General features: G+C 35.3%; 1 protein-coding gene and 1 pseudogene across 11 annotated transcripts in view; one reads left to right on the top strand and one right to left on the bottom strand.

Annotated features, from left to right (window-relative positions):
* Positions 1-18492, top strand: part of LOC127499176 (protein NLRC5-like) — a 784214-nt gene that overhangs the window by 492840 nt on the left and 272882 nt on the right. For all 11 annotated transcript variants that reach the window (XM_051869371.1, XM_051869366.1, XM_051869364.1 and 8 more), the window contains one exon: positions 14789-14962. In XM_051869371.1, coding sequence (XP_051725331.1) covers positions 14789-14962 — 174 coding nt within the window. The remainder of the gene's footprint in view (positions 1-14788; positions 14963-18492) is intronic.
* LOC127499183 (tetratricopeptide repeat protein 8-like) overlaps positions 1-18492 on the bottom strand; it is a 370710-nt pseudogene that overhangs the window by 227681 nt on the left and 124537 nt on the right.

Below are 18492 nucleotides of genomic sequence, written 5' to 3'. Positions count from 1 at the left end.
GTCTGAGTGAGAAAAGAATTCATGAAAATTGAGAGATGTAGTCATTGAATGCATTTTGTGCCAAAGCAATGATAATTGATCCTCAGTTTAGCCCACATAGACTTCTGTTGTGCTCACTGTGTGAAGAGTTTTGCAAAACTGACCTAAGTATTGAGAAATGTGTCCTAGCGTCTGTAAAAAACTGTAATATGTAGATAGTGCATACAAAAAATCCTTTGGCATAAACCCCATCCGGCGGTTCAGTGACAGATTCCTGCTTGAACCGTCAGATCCTGCCGGCAGTAGAAGGAAGGGGTGAGGAGTCTACCTGAAAAAAAGAAAATTTAGATCTAAATATATTATTATCCTGCAAAAGAAAGTAAAACTAACAGTTTGTAGGGGAATTTTACAGTTAAAGACCCAAAAGACCAGATATGATGAATAAAGACCCGGAGTCAGAGTTAAAAAAATAATAAATTGAAGATAATTTTACTGAAGAATAGTTTGCAGTTTCATCAGCAGAAGCCAGCTTCAAGTCTCACAAGGAGTTCGTAGGCCGCTCTGCGTACATTCACATTTCCACAACAATTATACTCTAACAGAGTCAACTAACTACGTCATTACTTCAGGTTGAATGATTCTGATTGGCTAAGAAAAATAGACAAATTTGGTAATCTTCCACACATGGACAGATAGTCAGAAGCATATCTCCATTCGTCACGATGCTGACGAGGGGACCCTGGATTTAGGCACTGGATGTCCTTTTGGGGTCATGACATGGCGTCTGCTGGTCTCAAGAAGAGTGCCAGTTGTCCACCAGTACAAAGGACCTGCACAGAACACTTAGCGCACATACACAGATACACATGATTCACAGCTTCTTCAAGGTTGAAGTTGATCTGAGCTCTGCTCTGAGCAGGAAACTTTCCCAAAACATACTGATAACATGTTCTTTTCTCTCAGTGAGAGGTACAGACAATATTCAAAAATATTTTCTAGTGTTTGAAAAGGAAAAGAAATGCTTTAACATACGTTGAAGAAGTCATTCAAATAATTTAACAGAAAGATAAATCTTGGTTAATAACTTAAAAGATATATATTAAAGCGGCAGTGGATTCCAGAATCCACCCCTTCAGTCCCCCTTAAAGGCCAATGTGGAGTCCTAAACACCACATCTGGTCTAACAATTTAGGCCGCTTCAATATTTTACATTGTTGACCCATGCTCCCCTGGCAGGTTAAAATGGTATAAAATAGACAATAGGTTTTCTGTTGAAGGACTTAACTAGAACAGAATATTCTACAGAGCACGTAGTGCATGATTGACCTTCAGTCCTTACACATATTTGTCTTTACATCAATCCTGGCTATTTGGTTTATCATCAAATTCCTTGACTACAAAACAAATACATATTTATTCTCTGGAAGCCGGGCTAAATGAGTAAGCACTGTTACTGCATTCCTGGCATGGGCCAGACCCTCAGTCACTCCTCAGATACTAAATACAGACATTTCCTGTAATCATAAACACCAGGATATATACACTGGTTTTTAGAAAACTATAATTTCCAATTTATTATATAATACAAGAAGATGGATCGTAAATCCACTCCTTTCACTATACCCCTTATAGATAATTTTTAAAGATTAAAAACAAACTTGTGGTCTAACTCAAAATAAACGTTAAAAATAAATAAGACCCATCATAATCCATCCAAGTACTTTAAGTCTCTTAAATCATCCTTCAGTTTACAGTCTATAGACATATCATGTACCACCTTAACTGCAGAACATCTTTTAAATCTTTTTTTTAAAAACACCTTTAAAAATAAAAAGAAAAGAAAACAAATTTACATGACCATTTCAATTATCATTTTCAATAAAACAGAGAATTGTTACTTTTACGTAATAACCCTTTTGTTAAGATTTCTTTTCACAACAGATCCATTATAGCCCATAAAAAAAATAATAAATAAATAAATACATAAACCTAAACTTTTTAATCTTAAAACATTTCATCAAAATGACATAACCATCAAAACATATAAATTCAATTATATCAACAACTTGTTTGTTTTGACTGCCATATATCTTTATCATGACATCACTGTTAATCATACTCAATACCTAATTATTTTTAATCTGAAACTCAATTTTCCCAACATTTGACAGTACTCAGACCATGTCAACAGTACAGCATTCAAAATCAAATAATTAAGACTTCCTTTAAAGTCAGTTTTAAACTCAAATGTCTTGTCAATTATAACTGCTTAGGCTAAATGACCAAAATCTTAACCCTCTTCTTTGGCAGTGATACTTATCATCTCATTAGATTTGCCACTGCACCAAAATCATAAACATAAACACAAACGGACAGATTTTTTTTAAATATAATCTTCCATATCACTTATAAATTATACAAATTTGTGCTATAAGACATTATCTTTAAAGCTGTTTTTTGAAACAGTTTTACATCTTTTTTTTCATCACATTAATTTCAACTGCTTTACTTTTTGTTATAATTTTGTCACGGTATTTCTCTATCAAATTGTTAGTCTGTAGATCCAAAAATATATTATCATTGTCTCAGTCCTATTATTATCTCTACTGTTTTGCAGAAACCAAAGTATTATTTTACTCAAATCTCAACCCCTAGGTTACACAGACAGCCTTATAGCTGCTTTCTCCTTCAACCCTTATTACATAAATTGTATTTCTCTAGACATCTAATGTCATGCATCCATTTAATGGATGAAAAATAAAACTTTTATCAGTTATATTCACTCCTCCTTTGTTTGCCCACCGGCCTTCCATAAATTTGAGGGGTTTCTCTGGATAATTTACTAGTGACTTAGCCAATGTGTCACTTTGTCTCTGCCGTCAAATCTTATAACGTTTACGTTTATTATTCTGATCAAACAAAGAAGACAGTGTATAAATTTAGACCCTCAGTTGAATTTAGACAAGGGTTTTTAACCCATGGACGGCAATCTTCAATTCCACAATCCCAATTTATATAAATGTTCTTAAACATACAAATCCAGAGAGTAATTCAAATCAACATCATAAATGACAAAAGTCATAATTACCATTAGCAGACAGAGCTGGATATCCAATCCACTTAAAGCTCGTCCCATGTTCTGTATCGTCTTTTCATAAGATTCAGTCCGAAATATCGAATTGTCAAAATTTGTCGTTTCACTTAACCCATCTGTAATGATAAAACACTCATTCCAGAGGTTAATGACAGATACACACTGAGGACAGAATATTTCCCCAAACTAACACATACAAAACATAAAGTTCAGCCACCATCACACACACTCACACGAATATGAACCGCTCATTGTCAAGGTTTACTTTTTGTTTTAATTCTAAAAACATATTTAAACTTTTCCTGTAGGTTTTACTCTTATTCAGTCTCAAAGCATGTCTCTTCACTATAATTTGTTTTTAGAAACGTCAGCTGGGTTGTTTTCGTTCTAATCTCATTGCTTTGTTTAAGCTTTAGCAGGCTGATAACAGACAGACAGAGTACCATCCTTGCCTCCACCCCAGCAGTCTCTCTCTCTTACTGCACAAATAATCTTTTCAACAGAATCACAAGACTAATTTAGAAAGAATGTAATGTTAAATTCATTACTATATACAGAATAATCATTAACCAGTTTTAAAAGGAAAATGTATATTGTTCAAATAAAAATCATTACCACAATCTCAAATATTTTATTCTAGGAGGTTATCTTGTTTAAATGTTGAATTCACTTAACTTTCTCTTGAATCTGCAAAAGCAGTCTTCATCTTTAACCACCACCATGTCTATGAATTATCCTATGCCATGTCTAATGACCTGCAGGAGTAAAAACTATAATATAGACACATTAGTTCAAAATAAACACAGCCTCACGGATTCAGGGATTCATAGTACTGCTGAATCTGAAACTTCTATACAGTTCTTGCCAATAGAGCAACCAACATCATGTTAATAAATTTTGCTATTGTCTCCCCAGAAATTACGGACAATCACCTCATGGTCTCAGTCGGCTCTTGAAAGCTCATTCCCATCAGCTCTTTATAAGTAATCTTCTTTTCCTCAGGGTCTTGTCCCCTGACATAGTTGCTTGTCACAATGAAAAACAAGCCATCCTAGGAATGCGGTTTCTGGTGAGTGGTACAGAGGAACATTTTTGGGTCAGACTGCTGTACCTTTCACAGGTCATCCCCCCTTAATGATGCTGCTGGCCTCACAGACATCCGCTCCACTCTCATACCCATCTCACATTAAACACCTCCCTTCAGGGTAGATGCCCAGTGGCGGCGGTGACCCCCTGCCTTAGGTTGTCCCCTGTCTGGCCAAAGAGGATTTTACCCATCATTGAGAAATCACCTCGTGCACACTGGTAACCGCTCTTTCCCATTATGAAATCTTTGACAGTTTTCTTCAACAGAATCGTGTGTTTTCTGGAGCTTAGGGAAGTTGCATTCAAGAGCCACCAGAGCCATTGGACTGCCTAATAGTCTTAAAACATGGAGACAGGTTAATGACAGCAGTATTTAATCACTAAAATCCATGAGACATCTCTGTAGCAGCAACATAAAAATGCTGAGATTATACTCAGTGAATTTAGTTTTCACAATTGTCCATTCAGTGTAGTGTTCTGCTACATCTGTAACTCGAGCCATCGGCCCTGCACATGGTGGTGACTAGGATGAGACAAAAAAGTTACTGGTCATAGAATAAATTCGTCAAAATAGTCACTTCTATCATTCAAGGTCTGTATTACCATTTTAAAGACCTCTTTATACTCATTGAGTTTTCCTTTGACAAATTTGACAACTAATTGCCCTCTTCATGGCAATCATTTCTTTTAACATCTCTGTGTCCATGATTTTCAACTGAGACACTGAGCTTCACTATAAATAGCTTGTTATCACTTATGACACAAGCTCAGATAGCAGCTTTTAGCTGACTTTGAATGAGAGAAAGGGAGACTCTTGAGGCATTCAGGACTGGTACACTGCATTTTCATAAACCTGTAACATCAAACTTTACCTATATCTTGTAACTCTGGCCCAGCTTAAGACTTTGCCAGATTTGACATGCTTTATATTTGTCATTTACCCACATATCAGGGAATTTAGAAATTACAATCAGGTCGAGTCTCTGTGACACTGGCAATCCCATTTTTGCCATTTAAACCCTTTATGTCACTTTGACCATCAAAAACTAAATATTTAGAACTTGGAGGTCCTACATCATTTTAGTTATTTACACTACAAAACATACTTGAGACGGTTCAAATATTTTTCCATAAAGTGAAACTTTCAGAACATCCAATCGTCCCTTTATATATTTTTGTAACTCACGTTTTAGATTTATTGTCTGTAATTTTACATTAACCTGTATTTGTCCATTCAATATAAAACTTATTATTATAGATATTTCCTTCAAAAGGAATTCCTTAAGACTACAATCTTATGACCTTATTGTTATCTCATGTTCTTTCTCAGTTTCACAAGCCCATTCTCAGACAGAGTGGAAGTCTCTTTTTTTGTTCCTTTCTTTTCTTTCTTTTGTTTACAATATTTGCGAATATGGCCAAGTTTCCCACACTGTCTACACCTTTTAGGTGGGCATTTACAATTAAAGGCGAGATGGCCCTGCTGACCACAATTAAAACACTCCATGTCATCTTTATCACATTGGGTAATCAGATTGAACCATCCCTCAGTTACTTCTGGGATTTTTCCATCAGGGGTTAATGGTACCCCGCCCATTTTACAAATCCATGAATAAGCACAAACAGCTAAAAATGTGAATTTTTCTGGTTCTTTCTTTGTTTGTAGCCAGTCAAGTTGTTGTTTAACTTTCCAATCAGAACCAAAACCCTGACTAACCATTTTCTTAATTAGTTCAACAAATTTCTTTTAAGTGAGAGCTTCAGAGCAGATCTGCTTACAGCGTTTGCTCTCTTCTGTCTCATTATCTGTATCTGGACTGATCAAGTTTCAAAATTTGTCAGCCATATCTTAGTCAAAGTTAATACTCACCTGAAAGAGATGGCAGCGGCGATCTTTGAACAACACAGCTTTGGCTTCTGCGTGATGAAACTGCAAAGTATACTCCAAAATCACAGTTACATATACTGGTCCAATCCAATTAGGGTCACAATCTTTATTTTCGTCAGGATCGTTCCTGATGCATCCTTGACCAAACAACCCTATCCCTATCTCTATTTTGTCATATTTAACTAAAAGCTTAATCTCTAACTTCCTGAATCACTAAATTCGGGGCGCCCCTGTCTGAATGGAAGAGTCAGAGAACTTTGGTTCATGAGACACTAGTAGCAAACCGGCTTACTAGTGACCTCCTACCCTTCAATAGGAAGGAGTTATTTCAACACCTTCTGCCTCTGGCTTCCAGTGTTCCTCCAACACCTTAATGGAGTGGAGTTATCACCCACCATCTCTCTCTGATGGCGTGACACCAGCCTGTATCCAATGATCTGGTGTACCACACTCACGTCTGAGTGTGTACGTAAACTCACCGTCTCACTTCCCAGTTCTCTCAACCCTTTCAACCAGACAGCCCTAACAAAATAATAAAACGGCTTCCTACCTTGTTTGTTGGTTAGTCGAGGATGTCACCGAAGAATGATTGCTCGCATTCACTCCACCATTAACTGTAGGGGAATTTTATAGTTAAAGACCCAAAAGACCAGATATGATGAATAAACACCCGGAGTCAGAGTTAAAAAATAATAAATTGAAGATCATTTTAGTGAAGAATAGTTTGCAGTTTCATCAGCAGAAGCCAGCTTCAAGTCTCACAAGGAGTTCGTAGGCCGCTCTGCGTACATTCACATTTCCACAACAATTATACTCTAACAGAGTCAACTAACTACGTCATTACTTCAGGTTGAATGATTCTGATTGGCTAAGAAAAATCTTCCACACATGGACAGATATTCAGAAGCATATCTCCATTCGTCACGATGCTGACGAGGGGACCCTGGATTTAGGCACTGGATGTCCTTTTGGGGTCATGACATGGCGTCTGCTGGTCTCAAGAAGAGTGCCAGTTGTCCACCAGTACAAAGGACCTGCACAGAACACTTAGCGCACATACACAGATACACATGATTCACAGCTTCTTCAAGGTTGAAGTTGATCTGAGCTCTGCTCTGAGCAGGAAACTTTCCCAAAACATACTGATAACATGTTCTTTTCTCTCAGTGAGAGGTACAGACAATATTCAAAATTATTTTCTAGTGTTTGAAAAGGAAAAAAAATGCTTTAACATACGTTGAAGAAGTCATTCAAATAATTTAACAGAAAGATAAATGTTGGTTAATAACTTAAAAGATATATATTGAAGCGGCAGTGGATTCCAGAATCCACCCCTTCAAGTTAAATAAACCGAACAAACTACAAACCAGACAACAGACACAGGTTACAGTGAAGAGGGTTTAAAAAAACAAACAAACAAAAAAACACAAATAGTTTGATGTAATTCAACTGATCTTGTAATGCTTGTTCAAACAGAGCACCCTTACAGAAGCGTGAGCATTGCCTCAAACTGTGTATCTGCAGCTGAAAAGAGGGAAGTGGAGTGTGGTTCACCTGAATCATTTTTACATGATTATCATGACCAAAATAATTCACGATAACAAAATATTTTGATATCTATAGAAATCTTGAAAAAAAAAAAAAATAATAATGCTATCAGTCAAATTGATCTTTATTTTATTTATTTATTTATTTATTGAAGAATCACACCATCGCATACAAAAGGAACAATTACACTTAATGGCGACCAGTTTGAAATAACTTCCTTCTGTCAGTACTGAAAATCTGTACTTAAATACAAGTACTGTTACATTGCTGAATACTCAATTACGATTAAAATTACTGGTGTCAAAAAGTACTGAAGTAAAAGTACAAAGTACTCTTCTCAAAAACTACTCAGAGTACTAGTTACTGGTTACTTTTTAGCTGGTGATATTTAATGAATTACTGTACCAATATATATTCAATCAAATCATAGATCTATGAGTTTCTAACTTCAATAAGATACCTTGAAAAATATCAATATTCAGTATCATTTTCAATACCATGAGGAAAACCGCAACATACTGTATACTGCCATATAGATATTTTAATATCTCAATTTTTGTCCATCCATTTTGTCAAGGCCATCATTATTTTCAAGCTTCAAAAAGCACAAGACTCGTTGTAACAGTAATCCATTTGAATGGATGGTTTAATTCAAGTCTTCTGAAGAGACACGTCCACTTTATCTGATGAACAGATTTGAATTTAGGCTTTTGTTTACGTATTTAAACGTTGATTAATTACCATTACAATAATCTCACTTAAACATTTGTTCACTCTGTGTATTTGTCTTCACAATAGAGTAACTTTGTTGCAATAGCTTACATGCAGCACAAGGAAGATTGATTTCAAACTGACTTTCAAACTGAATTGAATTTACAAAAAAGACAAGTAAACATTAAATAAAAACAAATGAAACAAATTACCTTAATTCAGTTGAGGAATTCGAAATGCCAACACTGATTTTTTCATATACAGTGTGTCTTAAGAGCCATATAATATGTTTATTTGAATAAATCAAACATCAGAGGGGTTTGACCTGTAATGTCTGTACAATGTAGTGATGCAGTTACACAGACTAGGTTATTTATATGTACAAATCATACAAATGCCTCATTCTGAAACATTTCTAACATTGTAAAGAAATTAAAGAGCCACCTTTGATATTTCAAAAGAGTTTCTGGTGCATTTCACTTACAGCCAATAAGATTTCCTGTATCATTTTCATCGGTCAGGTGTGGAGGTCTATTCTGATTGGTTGATAACTTTTGACAACGTTTAATCCAGGAGCAAAGAGAATTAAAGGGATAGTTCACCCCAAAATGAAAATCTGCTGTTGATCTACTCACCCTCAGACCATCAGAGATGAAAAATGTTGAAGGTGAATTCACAAGTGTGATGCATTAATTATATTGGTTTATTAGTAAATGTCATTATGTTTAACTTTGCTTATATATATTTTATGGAATGTCACCTACAGGGAAGTGACAGAAATTAACTTTACTTTAAGAGCCAATATTTGACCTCTTAAATTGATTTTCAGGGATATTTTCTAACCATTTTCTAACCAAAAGGGAATTTTTTACACTGCAGTTACAACAGCATTAAAAATGTTGAGATAATTTTTTTTTAATATAGAATTTTGAATATAGAAAAAAAAATGAGATGGGGAAAAATTAATTACGCTTTTAATTATGAAATTAAAACAGCCAGTAGGTGGCAGTAAATCACTGTCTTAATGAATGAGTCATAGAAGCATTCATTCAACTGATTCATTCAAAACGGCCGATTCATTCTGGAACGAAGCAAGTGACTGAATCACTGAATCACTGAACCGATTTGTTCAAAACTCCGGATTCATTCAGTAAGGAAACACCACTGTGTGTTGGTGCTGCAGAGACACATGCCTCTTTTGCTGTGGCTTGTGTGAGATATTGTCGTTGGGAGAAAAAGAGCAAAAACAGAGAATATTGACAATATTATGTCTAAAATGTCACTATAATATTAACTTTTAGTTCACTGAACTATTGTATAAAATTAATATCACATTAGCAGCCGTGCTAATATTCTGGAAATATTGCTTAAATATCATATAGTAAATATAAAAAGCCATTTTGCACCATATCTTGAATTTTGGGTGCATTTTATTAATTCTGCTGTCATTTCTAATAATGTCTGACCCTGCTTTAGAAAGAGCGAAATATTTGGCATTAAAGCACAATGATTTACAATAAAACGTGCCAAATGTCAGCGAATTTACATTACGTTAATTATAAAACATGTCATCATTAATTATCATTTTAATCTATTGACAACCTTAAGCTACAATTGAAAAATAAATTGTATAAAGACATGCTGTTTTGACCATTTTTGTCTCTCTAGATTTAGTCAAATTAACTAACGAACAGGTTTGCTTACATGGCTTTCCTTTTTGAAGTTGGAGGTTGTGATGGTCGTGTCCGATCGATATCCCTTAACAGTTTTTATGCTGCAAATCTCCTTTTATAAATATTGTCCATTTCGAAGTGTTTATATTCAACAGAACAATGTTGGGAGATTTTCTTCTTCCCTCTGTATTTAGCGCACTCACCGCACTGTATGTTTTTTCTGTGCTTGTGCAGCGTCACGTGATTGAGCAAACTCTGACCTCGCTGGTTCTGTAGCTTATTTTGTTCATCAACTGATGTTGTGATGAGGTCACACTTTACTTTAGGATCCAATTCCTACTGCTTATTAATAGTTAGTAAGGTATTGGATATGTTAAGATATTAAGATTAAGCGGTCATAGTGTTTGAACTATACCATGGACTTTGGGGGAAGCCCCAAAGTATTCGTGTATTCGTGCGCTTGCGCGTGCCTCAAAAGAGGGCTTACAATGAGTTACAAAAATACATAACAGCTTTATGCAAGCACTATATAGGATAAATCACTATACAGGATTTAGCCTATTATACATTATCAACACGAATTGATAGGTGAAACAACAAACAGCCACCCACAAATAGTCTATAAACAAAGCATCAGGCTGTCTTTGAGTTCACAAGAACAACGGTTAAAGTTACTCGTCAGGCTACAGAAGAATACCAGAATTCCTCTGTTAAATTAGGTCTAATACATCGAGTCACGCAGAGCTATAACAACCCAAACACATAATTGCGAATAACATGCCTCACCTTAACACAGGCCTGGGATCAGCTTCCTTTGCTGTTCGAGTTAACATGTAGTAAACATGAGTGGATTTTGCACCGCAGCGCCCCCACACCTTGATGCTCATGACAAGAATAGCATGTATATCTTTATTGAAATGACATTTTTGCAATTTTACACATAATAATCCACGATGATCACATTACACAAAACTGAAATTGCACGTCAAAATAACACGTCAATATTTTTTGAGATCCCCCAAAACTTCACAAATCATGTTTTTAGGGGAGCCCATGTCTTATTAAGGGGAGCCGAGCTCCCCCTAGCTCCCCCGTAGTTCGCACCCAGAATAAAGCATTAATATGTGCTTTATAAGTACTAATAAACAGCCAATATCCTAGTAATATGCATTCTAATTAGCAACTTTAATAGTGAGAATTGGACCCTAAACTAAAGTGTTCGCTGTGATGACTTTGATAAAAATCATTTTAATTATTTAAGTTGTTATAAAGTCATTCTCGAGTCAGACAGTTCAAGTCAAGTCTCGAGTCATTGGATCTCAAGTCAAAGTCAATCATTTTCTTCATTTAGTCAAGCAAGTGTAAAGTCCTTAAAGCAGGGGTCTCAAACTCAAATTGGCTGGGGGCCGTTGCTGTGATTGACACCTCATAGGAGGGCCATTTTAACATTCAAGCACAAGAAAGCACAACATTTCTGAAAATTTACTTTCCTTTGCATTATTTCTCATTTACTTCAAATTTCATTACTAAAATATTTTTGCCATACTTAAAGAAATGTAAACAGCAGTGTCTCTATCATTGTTACATACAGTATTAGTTTTTAACAGTTAGTGCAAATATTTTCCCGTACTTTATTTTAGCTTAAATAACATCAAAATCTTGCACTGAACAACACTGTACTGAACAAATGCAATCCCTGAATACATTTGTACACTATTCTATTTCTTGTCAGACACCTGCAGCGCTTCTGCTCACACAGCTGAGCCACATTTGCCCAAGATGCTGTTTGAGCATCGGTAATGTTTATTGGTAGCATCGGACGCATTTCGGTGGTTCAAATCGATGCTCGCGACTTGCGCGTGAGCTTTTACTATAATTTGAGCAAGCGCGCTCATAATAGAAGCGACGTGGTCGCGACGCGCATGCGGTGCGGCGCGCTCGTTTTTCCAGGCGCGCCTATGCCGCGGCGAGATGAAAACATCTTTCAGAATGCCACAAGTGCACCGCAGGTCATGTGACAAGAACCAACCGATGAGCTTCGGCCTTTCCGTAACAACACCGAAAGCTCAGCCGAACAGCTGATCATAGCTGTACAGGGCGGGTTTTTATTTCTCATCTCCATAAATATATCTAGTAGTAGAGCTAATGCAAGGACTAGAAATCATTTTTTTCTTTTGCTGAAACTTCCTCGTCATCGTGGACAAAGAGTATAGAACCCAAGAGGTGACACTTTGATATTTTTTGGGTAACAGCCACTAGATGGCGCTCCGGTAGCGCGGCCGCCATTATGGGCTGAAAATACTAACTGGACCATAGAATCCTTCACATCTTACGCACCCAAAATCGGCGAATGAGAAGCGCAATAGAACAGTTTTTTAAATTAAGTCACCAGTAAACTGTATGGCTCCTACAGTAAATGTTGTATGTCTTATATACGTTTTATTTTACCGGTTCTGGAATCCAACTATTCAACCATCTGAGGTAACATAGTTAGCCTACTTTATTGAGTATTTCCATTTTATGCAACTTTACACATTTATTAATAGTAAATTAATAATTAATAAATTTAAGATCATCATGTTTGCAGCGAACAATATATTTCAGACCTAGTGGAGTAATAGTAACAATATCTAGGTCTGAATTGAAATATATATATATATATATATATATATATATATATATATAGTACGTTTTAATGGATCACGCTACAAACATAATGATGCATTGCTGTGTCCCTTATCGCATAATTCCCACTTTTGGACACTTTTGCTTTAACGGACATTAGACAACACTGCAAAATCAAGCTGTTACATTTATTTATTGTCCAACATTCCCAATTTTTCTGATGCATGTCCTTAATTTAATTTCATATGTTGGTAATAATTCAGTGTTTATAAGCCTTTTAAAGAATTTTAACCCAAAGGTTTTGTGAAAAAAGTGGAAGACTTAAACACAAAGTGTGTAAAATAAACTGTAAAAAGGATTTGATGATCACTAGTATTTTATTCTGTGTTGTCATCATTCTGGTTGGATTTCAGCTTTAATGTACTTTTTTTTTAACAAAGCATCTGATCTTGCCATAGAAACTAGTGGACTGCCGACTCGCTTTCACCCCAAAATGGCGGAAACGCAGGGCCGCTGCTGGGCGCCGGTGTTTCAATGGAACGTTCTACTGAGTGTCGCTTCTTGTTAGTGTATATTCTTTGTCGTAGAGAGCGCAGCTCATGGTTGCATAGCAACGACAGACACCACATGAGCGAAAGCGCTTTGGAAAGAAGGAGAAAGCGGAGCGGCCGCTTATGTGATGCGATATGTGAACGGCCCCTTAGAACGGCGACTTTTTCTTTGCATATCAGACAGGTAGCGTTTCCATTAAACTCCACAAAAAATTACTGCAATGTCCATCTTTCTTGAAACTGTCTGTGTTCCTCATCCACTTTACTTTTCAGTTCGCATTCGCACTGCCCGCACGCTTCTTTTTAATAGAATCATGTCATTCTTTTGAATATGGAATATGGTATGAGACAACTAGAGAATAATAATAATAATAATAATATTAATAATAATAATAATTTAGCGGGCCGGATTATGTTTTATTTTTGAGATCAGTTGCGGGCCGGGTGGAGGGGGAGTGGGGGCCTTAAATGGCCCGCGGGCCGGCAGTTTGAGACCACTGCCTTAAAGGGTTAGTTCACCCAAAAATAAAAATAATGATGTCATTAATTACTCACCCTCATGTCGTTCTACACCCGTAAGACCTTCGTTCATCTTCAGAACTCAAATTAAGATATTTTTGATGAAATCAGATGGCTCAGTGAGGCCTCCATTGACAGCAAGTTAATTTACACTTTCAATGCCCAGAAAGGTATAAAGACATATTTAAAACAGATCATGTGACTACAGTGGTTCAACCTTAATGTTATGAAGCGACGAGAATACTTTGTGCAGCAAAAAACCAAAATAACAACTTTATTCAACAATTTCCCCTCTTCCTCCTTCTCACGAGAGCACTACGACACATGCGTGTGGTGATGTGAGATACATGTGTCGTCTCATCGTCTGAATTATCCAGACTTTCAAGCTGTGGCATGACAATATCACAATCGATGCAGCACACGCTCTCCTGTTCAGTAGGCATCGCTCAAGTCACTTTAAGCAGTAAAATTCCACTCATAAGATGCAGTATTATACTGTGCAGATCTTCAGTAAACAATGTCAAGATATGAGACTTGGGAAATTAAAATATGAAACTATGGGATATATATTACTCTATAACTGAAGTGGATAAAATTATGTTCATTGTGTGTTATATATAATCATACTCTTATTTATAACCATAGAGAGTTAAGTATTATTACAGTTGTTATGAATATTCATTAGATGATGCAACATTATAAGGTTGTTTATAAGGCATTATGTGTGCATTATGATGCATTAAGAATATCCTTATAATGCATTATAAACACAGGCTTCATAAAAAGTGTTACTGAAAAATGTATTTGGGTGATTCTCACATCAGTGTGTTGATAGGAGAGCTATAGATGTCATATCAATTATTCTTATTCACTATTATAAATCTGTAGTAGAATTTGATGTCAGAGTTTCAGTATCTGAATATTGTGTTCAGGGGGTAAAAAGAAGAAGAATATGATTTCAGAGGAAACTGACTTTATTGATCTTTAAATTGATTCATTTTCTTCTCATTGTCTCTCTCACCTTATCATCACACTGTTAGTTTGAATGTGATCTTGAGAAATTCCTTGTTGATCTGATCTGAGAGAGTGAAGAGTGTGTCATTGTTCTCTACAGGTTGTGGGATTGTGGTGTCACAGATGAAGGTTGTGCTGCTCTGGCTTCAGCTCTGAGATCAAACCCCTCACACCTGAGAAAACTGGATCTGTCTGAGAATAAACTAGGAGACTCGGGAGTGAAGATGATTTCTGCTGTACTGGAGAATCCTCACTGTAAACTGGAGGAACTGAGGTAAGATCATACGCGACTCTCACATGAAACTGTGTCACTGTGAATTTTGAAATTTCAATAATTCATAAAGTAACATTAAAATGGAATAGAATTCAGGGAAAACTATTATTACATTCATTCATTCAAATTACCATTCATCAATTTAAAGGGTTAGTTCACTCAAAAATGATTTTTTTTTCAACCTGTTAGCCAGTTAGTCATGATTAAAATAAAGTTTGTGTAATATATGTGTGTGTACGGTGTATATTTGTTTTGTATTTATACATATACATGTATATATTTAGGGACAATATAAAAATATAAAAATCAACTAGATAAAACAGTTTGTAGACAAACTTTAATTTGGCTTGAAAAAGCTGGTCCAGAAAGTTTGAAGAAGTTTTAAAAGTTTGTAGTTTGAAGCTTTTCAGTTTGAAATAATTTAAGTTTTAGAATTGTAGTTTTAACCCATTTGTGCCCAAATTTTTCTGAATGATTTCATGCATATATTCCTATTAATAGTGTCCTATGTGAACATGTTCTGCATTTATTTTCCCCAGGTTTTTGTTTTTTTTCTTAAAAAATGTATTTGAATGTGCAGCAACTATAGTTGCCGGTGGGCAAATATGTTGTATGCACCCCTCAATGTAAACTTTGAATAGGAGGATAACATTTATGCATCTAACTCAAAATAACTGCTTTCAACAGATCAACAGATCAAAGTTGAAGAACATTTGATGTGAACACAAAAAAGCTGCATTTAGCTTATAATCTCTTGAATATGAAAACACATCAAACAACAAATCCGTTTGTCTTAAAGTGGTGGAACATAATGCAGAACAAAGTGCAGCCATTAAGTTGCTCCAACAGAGCATTGTGAATCAAAAAGTTAAATTACATTGTTCATTAGAAAAAATTACTCCTATATGTGATCCTGGAGCACAAAACCAGTAAGAAGTCGCACGGGTATATTTGTAGCAATAGCCAACAATACATTGTATGAGTCAAAATTACAGATTTTTCTTTTATGGCAAAAATCATTAGGATATTAAGATCATGTTCCATGAAGATATTTTGTAAATTTTCTACCGTAAATGTATAAAAAATTATTTTTGTGAATGGATATACATTGTTAAGGACTTCATTTGGACAACTTTAAAGGCAATTTTCTCAATATTTTGATTTTTTTTCACCTTAAGATTCCAAATTTTCAAATAGTTGTGTCTTGGCCAAATGTCCTATCCTAACAAACCATACATCAATGGAAAGCTTATATATATTCAGCTTTCAGATGATGTATAAATCTCAATTTCAAAAAAATTGACCCTTATGACTGGTTTTGTAGTCCAGGGTCACATAAAACAAACAAACAAAAAATAAGTAAATCAAAAAAAAAAAAAAAAAAAAACAATATATATCAATATAAAATATTATGAAGGCAAAATGCACTAAACAAGACCAATAACCTTGATTTATTAACTCATTAAACACAGTATACTCCATTTCCCCATGATATATGTACTTGCAAGTCATTTGCCCACCGGCAACTATAGTTGCCGCTTGGACTTTTGACTAAGTATACAAAAAACTGTAGATCTATTGTAAGATTTGTTTTGTTTGGATGATTCTAGAGACCCTCATGATTATGTAGATATATATATGTCAACAAAAAATACTTCATATTAACATGAAAATTACTTTTCTTTGGGAGGGTTTGCCTTCAGTATGCTTCCTGGAAGTATGGGTAGGAAGTTGACAGCCTCATGTGACAGGAAGGAAGTCAATACCTTTTTTTTGTTCTTGAAATCCTGTATTTGGTTGTTTTCTTGCATGTCATTGAGACATAAAACATGGAAAACATCTAGAAAAGTACTTACAAAAGGAAAATGACAACTATACTCTGCGGCAACTATAGTTGCCGGTGGGCTAAAATGGGTTAAAAGCTAGATAGATAGATGGATAGATAGATAGATAGATGGATAGATAGATAGATAGATAGATAGATAGATAGATAGATAGATAGATAGATGGATGGATGGATGGATGGATGGATGGATGGATAGATAGATAGATAGATAGATAGATAGATAGATAGATAGATAGATAGATAGATAGATTAAATGAGTTTGAATGAGTTTAAATGGCTTAGAAATAGGAATGGCAGTTTAATTGAGTCTGTGTGTTTGAATTTGAATTTTGACAGTTGGACGGAATGTTCAGATCAGCCAAGGCAGTTCAATGAAAGTCAATGGGATTTTTCCAAGATTTAATCAGCATTTTTAGGAAAACCGTAAGTCTGATCAGTCTGAAAAGATAAGGCAACTCGAGTCAGCTTGAACAGTCTAGGAGGAGTAGCATTTAGACATTTTAGTCTAAGAAGAAGAAGAATAATAATCTTAAATAGAAGATCAGTGAGTGGGCTTTTTCAAGCCAACTTAATAAATATTTATATATAATTTAAATTATATAAATATATACATGTAAATATTTCTTCAATATATACATGTATGTGTTTATAAACAAAGTAAATATACACAGTACACACACATATATTACATAAACTTTTATTTTGGATGTGATTAATCGTTGAACAGCTCTAGATAAACCATATATTATTGCAATCATGTGTTTATTGTCTGCAAACCGTTTCTCTCTGCATGTTATAGTGATCTCTGGATCTCTGATCATTGTTTATGTTAAGAGATTTCCTGGAATGTCACATGATATGGCTGTACTTCTAGTCTCACTCTTGGGGCTCTATCATACACCCGGCGCAACGCAAGAGTTTGTTGCTAGTTTCAGCCTGATGCAGTCTGTGTGACGTCTACGTCACGTCTGCGCCTTAAATTGAATGGAATAAATAGCAGAATAAAAACTAAGACTTTGAGTGAGACGTTCACTGAGATGAGTGCATGTAGCAAAGTTATATTAAAGAGCCATTCGGAACGACATAGACATGAACACATAAACTTCATCTCTAGAGCTGCTCTGAGAGTCACTTCATGAGCATTTTACCGTTTAATTGGTGAAAAAACTATTGTCATATCATATACACACATAAACTTCAAGATCACAGCAACCCGTCAAAATAAAAGTTCGGTTTAACTTGTAACAGAAACAGAGCCATATTACTATTACTATGTACTATGTAGTCTACTATTGTATTACTATTGTACGGTATTAAATATTTCTTAATGACAATGTAATACTACTACTAGTACAATAATTATTAAGACTTTAGTTTTGAAGTATGGGGAGAGCAGGGACGAAAGTAGCCTACCATTTTTCACAAAAATGTAATTTTGAAAGATAATGTTTTAGACAGCGATATATTTTTGCTGTGGTCAGTAACTCACAGGTGTGGTCTATCAATACCAGGTGGTATTTTGTACAAATGTAGAACGGCTTCAGCATAATTTCACTTTGAACATAAATTGCACATTGTTACTTTCAACCCCGTCAGTTGGGACGAAAGTAACACACAGGTGGGTCAAAAGTAACAACAACACAAGCTAGATTTTTTGTGTTAGTCTTGTTTTTATTAAATATAT

This window comes from Ctenopharyngodon idella, chromosome 17 (genome assembly GCF_019924925.1).
Source record: "Ctenopharyngodon idella isolate HZGC_01 chromosome 17, HZGC01, whole genome shotgun sequence".
NCBI classification, from domain to species: domain Eukaryota; kingdom Metazoa; phylum Chordata; class Actinopteri; order Cypriniformes; family Xenocyprididae; genus Ctenopharyngodon; species Ctenopharyngodon idella.
Note: the sequence above shows the minus strand (reverse complement) of the source record. Positions and strands in the feature narration are given on the sequence as shown.